This window comes from Neopelma chrysocephalum, unplaced genomic scaffold (assembly GCF_003984885.1).
Source record: "Neopelma chrysocephalum unplaced genomic scaffold, ASM398488v2 Primary Assembly neopelma1_26, whole genome shotgun sequence".
NCBI classification, from domain to species: Eukaryota; Metazoa; Chordata; class Aves; order Passeriformes; family Pipridae; genus Neopelma; species Neopelma chrysocephalum.
Genome location: NW_020897695.1, coordinates 4,190,959 through 4,200,414, shown reverse-complemented (window position 1 = coordinate 4,200,414; position 9,456 = coordinate 4,190,959). Strand labels below are relative to the sequence as shown.

Sequence of the window (9,456 nt, the reverse complement as noted above, 5' to 3'; positions counted from 1 at the left end):
GGGGGGGGGGGAGCAGAGCAGAGCGAGGCAGCTCCGTCCGGGGACACACACACATACACACACATATCCGTGTAACATCCAGCAACAACCACCAAACCGGCCTAAATAACAACCATACCCAGCCAGCCAGGGAAAACGAGAATTAAAAAAAAAAAAAAAAGACAAAAAACAAAGCCTACCATTATTATTCTTTTTCAATTGTTATTGGGTTTTGGTTTGGGGTTTTTTGGTTTGTTTTTGTTTTTGTTTTTTTTTTGCTGGCTTGGTTTTTGTTGTTGTTGGCTTTTTGCAACCTTTCTATTTTATATTTTTTACCCCTTCTTGCGAGTAACTCTTCTTGGAGTTCCCAGATTTTTTTTATTTTTTTTTTTTTAATTTGCAGAAGCAGAACCAGTTTTTTGTTGTTGGGGGCTCTTTTCCTTTTTTTTTTTTCTCCCAATAGAGAGGATTTGGATTTTTTAAAAAATTATAATTTCTCCCGGTTTTGGATTCGGAGGGAGTGAAACCTCGTCACTTTTTTGTAGTGGTGGTGGTGTGCCTTGTTGTGTGTGTTTCCTTCCTCCCCTCTGTTCTTTTTCTCTCTCCCCTCCTCTCTCGCTCCCTCTCTCCCCCCTCACTCGCACAACAGTCCCCGGTAAATGAGAGGAGGCAGGTCCTCTCTGCCTTTTTTTTTTTTCCTTTCCCTCCCCGGACCGCAAAGGCAAGATTAAAAGTGGCATTTTAGTGCCTTTTCCTGCAATTTTCTCTACACCTTTTTTTTTTTTTTTTTTTTTAATCTCCAGTAGCGATCTCTGGGGCTGAGGTTTCCGCAGAAAGTTTGGGGGCTGTTACGGTGTGTATTTTTGCGAAGGGGGAGGGGAGCGGGCTCCTTCTGTGTGTGCTGCTCCTCTGGGTGCCTATTGGAGAATAACAGTGTAAGTGACAACCTAGAAGTAGACTTTCTGCTTTTCACACTGGATAGAAAAGCTGCCTTTTTTTTTTCTTTGCCTTTTTTTTTTTTTAATAACCCCCTTTCTCACTTGCTCCTGTACGCACTGGTTTTATTTTTGAAAGGATAGCTAGACTTAAGTCACCCTCCACCTCCATTTAAACCTGCTACTTATTTTTTAATTATTATTATTATTAATTACTCGTTTTGAGCGTTACACTTGTCTGATCTATTTGATCTCCAGCTCTTGCTTCCGTTGCTAAACCTCGAAAACTGGCTCTCTCAAAAGATATTTAATTTCTATTTTTTTTGTCCATTGCCATTTTTGCTCATGGCTACTCTGTTTCTCGCTATCTATTTTTGCCCCTCCCCGTCTAGAGGAAAATAGCAACAAGAAAAAAAAAAAGAGAATATTAGGGGAAGTAGTCCTCAGGTCTGGTGCCCCCCCTCTCTTGCCCCCCTCCAGAAAGGGGGGGACCTAAAAAACATCAGTCTTGAACTTCTTCCTCTTCAAGAGCTCGGGCTGCAAAGGAAACCTCCTTTGTTTTTGTTATTTATATGCTGTCAAGTTTTGAAGTGGTGAGTTTCGGGTCGGTTTTGCTAATTTCACTCAGAAAACTGCAGTGTTTCTGTTTCTAGATAAGTACTTTGCTTCTTTGTCTCTTTAAAAGGTCACAGGGAAAGCTTGGCCTGGATTGTGAGAGCCATATGGAACGGATAAGTGCGGAGCCTCTCTCAAATGTGATTATGGGTTTTTATGGGGGAGGGAGGGAAGAGGAGGGGAAAGGCATGGGGAGGGGGCTGATTCAGGAGAAGAGAAAGAAATAATATAATACCGGCTGCGTTACGTCGCGACAAAAGGAGATACCGCACCGAGTCTCATTCAGAAATTGCGCGGTGTGCCTGTACGTGTGCGCTGGCTCTGGGAAACTGTTCCTTGAAATTATGCTCTTCTCTCAATGATCTGTGATGAAAACTTGTAGTTGTGAAAGATGCCTAAATGCGAAACCCGGGGAAACTCTTGGCCTGGAACCGGCGGAGATGATAGGTCTTTCCTGCAACCCTCTCCCTAGGCAGGCCATGCTGGTTGTTGCTCATCACTATTTCAAACTGAGGTTTCAGTGAACTTTAGCCTTGGGCATGGAGTTTAAATGAGTAAATTAGGTGTTTTATGTGCATGTAATTTTGCTTTGTAACATAAAGCTTTTAACAAGATGACTAAGCGGTGAAAGGATGCCGATGGGTGGGTATTCTCAGGCCAAGCGAAAATGACCCATTTGGTGTTTTGGTTGTAGTCAGTGTATTAACTAAGTGGCGATCTATCACTTTTATTCACTGTACATGATGTAGTCTGATTCTGACTCATGATGACTAGATACTTTTTGTAGCAAAGAACCTCGGTGCCTTAGAGTACTTCTCAAGTTGCCAAAAGTAATGAGGAATTTCTTGTTCGAGGCTTTTTTGTGTGTGTATTCTTTTACTCTTCTCCCCCCCGCCTTTTTTTTTCTCTTTTTGTTAATCCTCTTATTCTTGAGAGAGACCAGTCTCAGAAAAGCAGCCCCGTAGTACTTTAGCATTGTCAGAAACATCGGAAGATGTTAAGTTTGAGTCTGTAATTCTTTGCTTAGGTTGCACTTAGCACAGTTTAAAAAAATCTTTATGAAAAGTGGCTAAAATAGGCATGTTTACTGTTAATGAGACACGCGACCTCAAACAGATGGGATAAAGATGAACGGTAAACCTTAGCTGTCACCTTACAGCATAAGAAAAAATAATGATTGTCTGAACTTAATCTATTTGGTGGCATTCTTGAGGTTGCTTGTAAACGTTTGAATTAATACATTACTTCTTTCTTCACCGTATTGGAAAAAGCAACATGATGTTCAAACAAGAAAAAAATGGTTTACGAAATTGTCAGTGGCATGTATACCAGTTGAAGTGTATATAAAAAAAAAAATCCAAGATATTTAGGCTATAATAGCTTTGCTCTGAAATGTGCGGAAAATGTATTGAATTACTAGGCAACTGGAAGAAAGTAACAATTATCAGATTCACACCAGTCTTTCTAAATATGACTTCCCCAGTATTTGTAATTGCAAATGTAAATACTAGTTCATAAATTAATGTCTAGTCACCTGTCCTTAGTGATTATATTATATATATAATCTATGTATAATATATGTCTGTGTAGTTACACCTTTCTCAGTCAGAGAAACCCTAATCCTTTCTCAGTCAGAGAAAGGTAGGGTAAAATACCTAACAATCACAAGAGTATTGATTAGTGAAATCATAACCAGAAAGATGTCTCTGCTCTCAGCAAGGGATTTTTTTTTTTTAATATAGTTGGCAAAACAGATTCTGATGAGTGACAAGAATCCTCAAAACTTCCTCTGTGTTCTAGGCTTGGGAGATTTTTAGTGATTTAACTGTAATTGTTATTCATGGAGAGAGGTTTCAAAAGTTTGTAAAAAGGGAAGTACAGACATGCTAACATATACCTTTTCTCAATTCGCTATTTAAATTCTGGTTTTTTTGGTTACCAATAACTGTGACAGCATCACCCAGGTTTAGGGTTTTTTTAATATTTAAGAGCTTCAAAGGTACTGTAGAAATTGTAGAGTTATTTCCCCAGCTTTATGTTTGGTGACATACTACTTCTCAGTTATTTTTCTTAATTCAATAAACTAAACTATTTAATATTTGAAGCTCAACATCTGAAAAATTGCATATTTTGAACTTAGCAAGAGTTGATAAACTCTTTGTATAATATTGGTCTGGAAACTCAAAAGCAATCGTCTCCCGCCGCTGTTGTCTGAACTTAAATGTTAAATTCTTTTCAAACTTCTATTTTTTATGGGAGGAGGTGGAATTGTAAATGGACAATATTCTACATCTGTAATAAATCTGTTACTCCTTCAACTAAAGTTTTAACGAATTCTCTATTGTAGTTCATCTATTTTTTAATCAAGTAGATCAAAAAATATTTTGTTAGAATCTTTTTCTTTCTCTCTGTCCCCACAATAAAAATACCTGTGATTAAAAGCAAACCTTTCTCTGATATTTGTAACAATAGCTGTGTTGGAGCACATACCTTGACAATCATCATCATTTATGAGAGTCTTAGTGTCTCTCAGATTCAGTAGAATATCTCTGAAGAATTTTTTCTTTTGTTTTAAAGAGGTACTCTAGTTGGCTTTTAAAAAATAATTCCACCAGATTATGATACAATCTCTCTGTAAAATGGGATGTGAGGTCATTTTTGAAGAATAAGTTTGTTTCTTTTGAAAAAGGCATTTCTTTCTAGTTAAAATAGTCATCTGTTCTTTATGAGGTTATGATACATATATATCTCTCCCTGTACATGTGCAGGCTGTGTACGTATACATATGCGCACACGTGTACAACATATATATTTTTTTTTTGAATCATGGCAGGTGATCTTTAGAGGCGGGACTGAGTATGGATCATTTGAACGAGGCAACTCAGGGGAAAGAACATTCAGAAATGTCTAACAATGTAAGCGATCCGAAGGGTCCACCAGCCAAAATTGCGCGCTTGGAACAGAATGGGAGCCCATTAGGAAGAGGAAGACTTGGAAGTACAGGAACTAAAATGCAAGGAGTGCCTTTAAAACACTCTGGACACCTGATGAAAACTAATATTAGAAAAGGTAACACTTTTGCTAATTCTACATTAGAGAAATATGATTTATAATATTTGGGGGGGAAGCATACTTTTGCAGACTCTACTTCATTTATATTTCAGGATTAAATCTCCATTCTAAAATACTATATATTCCCAATTCTGATATAAATCACATTTGGGAAATGTAAGCTTCATGCTTGGGTGGAGCATCTTGCTATTCAGGGTGGAGTCTGATTTTTGTTAAGGTAAAGGCTATCTCTGGTTAAAGCAAATTCTTACATTGAAATATAAGTAATATTAATTCTTTGGGTAAGTGTTGGGTTAAGAAGCACAAAAATGTGCAAGAGTAAATACCGAACCCCACAACAAATTCTCACCTTTCCTCTTAATGATGGTCCTAAGATTGGAAGGGCAGCAGTATTTCCATAACAGTTGCAAGTTGGTTTAAAGAAGAGAGTGTAAATCTTTAGGTATCACATTGGAAAAGTCATTTATGATGTCAATCTTTGCAGTTTATTTTCTTAAGTACAATTCATTATTGAACAATGAACAACTTGGGTGTCATATTTTTCAGTGGCTGGTTTGCTGTAATTAGACATTTACACAAGGAAAAGGCACATTTAGAACCATTGATGTTCGTATATGGGTGGCTTTTGTTTGCAATGAAAATATTTTTAATGGACAATAATATAGAAATTTTACTTATCAAAATGTGTAAGTCTTTTTGACCATGTCCTACAGGCTTGCTAATTTAAATCAAAATATGCTGCATGTAATTTGGCATATGTCTTAAAACATCCTCTACTTTTCCTAGCATAATTGGTTATGCTTATAATCTAGATTTTTCTTGTATTTGCTAAACAAAGTGCAAAATGGAACCAGGACTATTAAACGCATAAAGTTAGAAGGCAGAGGAATTTCATTGTGTCTGATGCATAACATTTATCGTACAATCATTTATTTTTTCCTCGGTTTGGTGAAAACAAAGAATATATTGATCCTGAAATGAACAGACACAGCAGTCCGTATTGTTAGATCTTTATCTATTAAAAATGGAAAAACAGCACTTCAGCAAATTCTTTGGCCTCTGCTCATGATTACCCTATTTATTGATTGTTTGCCAAGAATGTATGCATCTTAAGAAAGCCAGGGTAAGAGCATTAAAAATATAATTTATTACGGCTTTTCAAGCAGAGTGCATTAACATTGTACAGTGAAGCAGTGGGGCTTTATGAAAAGGACTTTCTGACGCCTGCAAACATATAAGTTCCATAAATTCCTAAATAGGAGATTTCAGCTGTCTCTGGTATTATGTGATATTTGCACAGCAAACTTTAATGCCAGGACAGTTTTAGACAAGGATTCTACAGACTTCACTGCTCCTTATGGCAGACGTGCTGTTTACACAGACTCGTAAACCTTCAGCAAAAGCTCTAACACTGCCTTCAGGTTTAAATCATGCTGTATTTTTAGCAGGGAGAACTGACCAATGCTCTCCCCTTTAATACTAGAAGGTTATGAAGTTGCTGCACTTGGAGGTCTTGCCAAGTACTAGCAGGAGTGATCAGCCAGCTGAGATTGTGCTCTCCTGTATAACGTTTTTCACGTTAACAGAAGGACACTAGTGACAGTTTGCTAAAAGATTTAGTGTCTTGATTTGTAGTCAGATGATACCTGTGTTGCACTGCTGGGATCGACCTCTGATAATCTGTGCTGTGCTTCAAAATTTGGCCAAGAGGTTCTCCTGTGTTGTTTAAAGTACCTCATTTTCCAGAATGCTGCAACTCAGGAAACCAGGTACCTGGCAAAAAGGGTGCTGATAGCAGCAAAGTACCTGTGTCTGATCATAGCTTAATTTGTAGGAACTGATAAGGGGAAAAACAAATATACTTTAGCTGGGTTTGAGTGTATCTGCACTGTTTGTTAAAATGAAGCTTTGCTTACAGTTTATCTTCAGGAATTACTGGTAAAACTATTTATGAATTTTGAGCCCTTACTCTGAGTCAGATGGCAATAGGTGAAACATCAGTTGTGAGAGCCTGGAAGCGAGAAAAAAAAAAAAAAAACCACCACCTTTTTGCAGCTGAAGCATGTGTGTCCACAGATTAATTAAAACCAACGAAGAAAACACCAGTTTGCATGTACTGCTTTTGCTTTGGTCTTCTTTCCCTTCCTGACCGGTCTCCCTCACATTTATAAAAACCAACCAAACAAAAAAAATCAAGACAGAAATGCATCTTCCTGCACTACATAAATATTGGCAAGCTTTTACTCTTGTCTTTCATGCTGAGCCTATTGGGCAAACTGAGTGAGTTTGTGAGCTTTTCCAAGCAAGCCTGAAGGGGTTTGTTTGCCAGAGATTGGCTCTCTGGTGAACAGATGTAGTTTAAATATACGTGCTTAAAGAAGTATCTTTTTTTTCATGATTTCTTGCTATACGTTAGAGCACAAATCAACAGACGTGGTCTTAAAGTGTGTATCTATTGTCAAGAGTAAATCTTCCTTTTAGACTACAGCATGTCAGGTGCATCCTAGCAGGTTAGGAGGTTTCCGAAGTCTAGAGGGCAGTGGTTATAGAGGCATTAACATTGTAGGACTAATTGGAGTTCCTGGGTGCCCTGTTAAAATAACCCTTGTCATCATTTATGCTAAAGATGATACCCCTCTGGCAGGCTGCCATAAGACAGTTCTGTACATCTGCTTTTAACCCTTTTGCTTTCTGTCATTAAGAGATCCTAACCTGTGCCGCTGGAGACAGTGGAACAGGATTGGGATGTAAAACCACAGGTCCAAGGTCATCATGTCATCTGTGTCCATCTGGGAGGCCAGGAGGGATTTTCATGAAGTCAAGGAATCTGATTGCTGGGAGAGACTTTGTCCCTAAAACAGCTTGGGTCATTTGTTATTTCTCTGTCTATTGTCAAAAGGGAGGGAAAAAAAAAGGCTAAAGGAAAGAGAAGAGGTTATTTGCTTAATAGTCTGTACAGCGTATGGAAGGGTTTGTCATATGATGCTACAAAACTGGAAATTAGTGATTAACTTTCAGGCATGCCAAAATAGCATTGTGGGATGTACAGTGCAGAAGACAACAACAGCAGCAACAAAAAAAGCCCAAGCTGCAGGTACACTTCTTAAAGCGGCATTGAAATCATGATTTGTTTCTTAAAAATGCAAGTGAAAGTAGTGCTCAAGTGCACTCAGTGAATGAAGCACGAATTAGTGTTAACTTTTGCCTTGTTTCCTTGTGTACTCTTTTCAGAGCGAATGTATAACACACAAGGTGATTTGTTGTTGATGTTGAAAGCAATTAAATGTTTTTGGCAGGACTAAGAAAGTTTTAATGTTAACGAACAAAATTATGTAGCTGGTACTAAAATGGCTTACAGTGAAGACATCTGCAGCATGTATTTAGGTTCTCATGCTGCCTGCTACTCACAACAAATCAGGCAGGACAGAGAGAATCAACTTCTCTTCAGTCAACCTTGTTATTTCTATAGAAGGTAATTCTTTAAATCTGTATCTGATCAAGTGAGATAAATTTGCATTTCTGATTTTCAGAGAGATGTATCTTTTGTAGAACTTTCTCTTTTTTGGAGAGGGTAAGGGGAAAGGACTTGGGGAATATGTTTGTCAAATATTTGTGATGATTCTTGATGCCTCTCCTCTGCCTGTTCATACAGGTTTTATTTACATAACGCTGTATAGACCCACCTACTCTACTATAACTCAAGTTTAATATATTAAATTTAATTTTTTTTAATAGGAAGTATGCTTCCAGTTTTCTGTGTAGTGGAACATTATGAAAATGCCATTGAGTATGATTCTAAGGAGGAGCATGCAGAATTTGTGTTGGTGAGGAAGGATATGCTTTTCAACCAACTGATTGAAATGGCTTTGCTATCTCTTGGATATTCTCACAGCTCTGCTGCCCAAGCTAAAGGTAAATAAGATTATGAAATTGTACAATGAATTATGTTTGTTTGTGGGGTCTTGGGGGAGGGGGAGGATTTCTTTCAGGAATGCAGGTTTCACTTCTTAAACTTCTTGTAAATTCAGTCTATTTTTTTTTCCTTAATGTGTTTTTAGTTAGTGTGTGTTTTGTTCGTGGGGAATGTGGAGGTAAATTCTTTTCTTTTTTTTTTTTTTTAAGAAGAGAAAAGACTTCAACTGAATCATTAGTATGCTTATTGACCTTAATAATCTGCTCCACTGAGGATCCACAAGGAAGTGTAAAGCATATTTGAGCAGATGGACTGTTGAGAGTCAAGTTGCATTTATGACTGAATATCCAGTTCTGTTTCTTTTATTTTGTTCCTCATGGTTTTATAGACTGCAAAGTAATTTTTTTTTTGCTCAGTTCTTGCATTGCAAAATCCTTTCTAATTTATTAAGATGAATGCTAACTATTATATCATGTTCTATTGAATTCATGGGAACTTAGGAAAATATACTTCTATACATACTAAGAAATGCATTTGTATAATTTCATAATATAGATAAAGCATATTCTTGGTGGTGTGTGGGTGGGGGTTTTCGAGGGGGGTGTGTGTTCTTGTGTTTTGCCAGATTTAAGAGGCTAGAAACAAAGGTAGTGATCCTGTTAAAATCAGATAATTTTTTTGCCCCTATCAATTAAGAGGTAAATTACTTTCTTTCAATTGTTCTTGCCCACTGCCCCTCCCCTCACAAAACAACAATCCTGCAGGGCTTATCCAGGTTGGGAAGTGGAATCCAGTTCCACTCTCCTATGTGACAGATGCCCCTGATGCTACAGTAGCAGACATGCTGCAAGATGTGTATCATGTGGTCACACTGAAAATCCAGTTACACAGGTGAGTTGCACTGCAGTTCTGGGACATGAACTGTTACTTGTCTGCTCTTAA

At 37.7% G+C, this 9,456-nt stretch overlaps 1 protein-coding gene across 8 annotated transcripts in view; it reads left to right on the top strand.

Moving 5' to 3' along the window:
* SATB1 (SATB homeobox 1) overlaps positions 1-9,456 on the top strand; it is a 92,303-nt gene that overhangs the window by 17,181 nt on the left and 65,666 nt on the right. For 4 of the 8 annotated variants that reach the window (XM_027675367.1, XM_027675365.1, XM_027675360.1 and 1 more), the window contains exons 1-4: positions 759-1,507; positions 4,363-4,598; positions 8,337-8,513; positions 9,279-9,405. In XM_027675367.1, coding sequence (XP_027531168.1) covers positions 4,388-4,598; positions 8,337-8,513; positions 9,279-9,405 — 515 coding nt within the window. In that variant the 5' untranslated portion in view covers positions 759-1,507; positions 4,363-4,387. Of the gene's footprint in view, positions 1-758; positions 1,508-1,599; positions 1,670-4,362; positions 4,599-8,336; positions 8,514-9,278; positions 9,406-9,456 lie in introns of those variants that run through there. The other 4 variants (XM_027675362.1, XM_027675361.1, XM_027675364.1 and 1 more) reach the window with 4 other exon arrangements.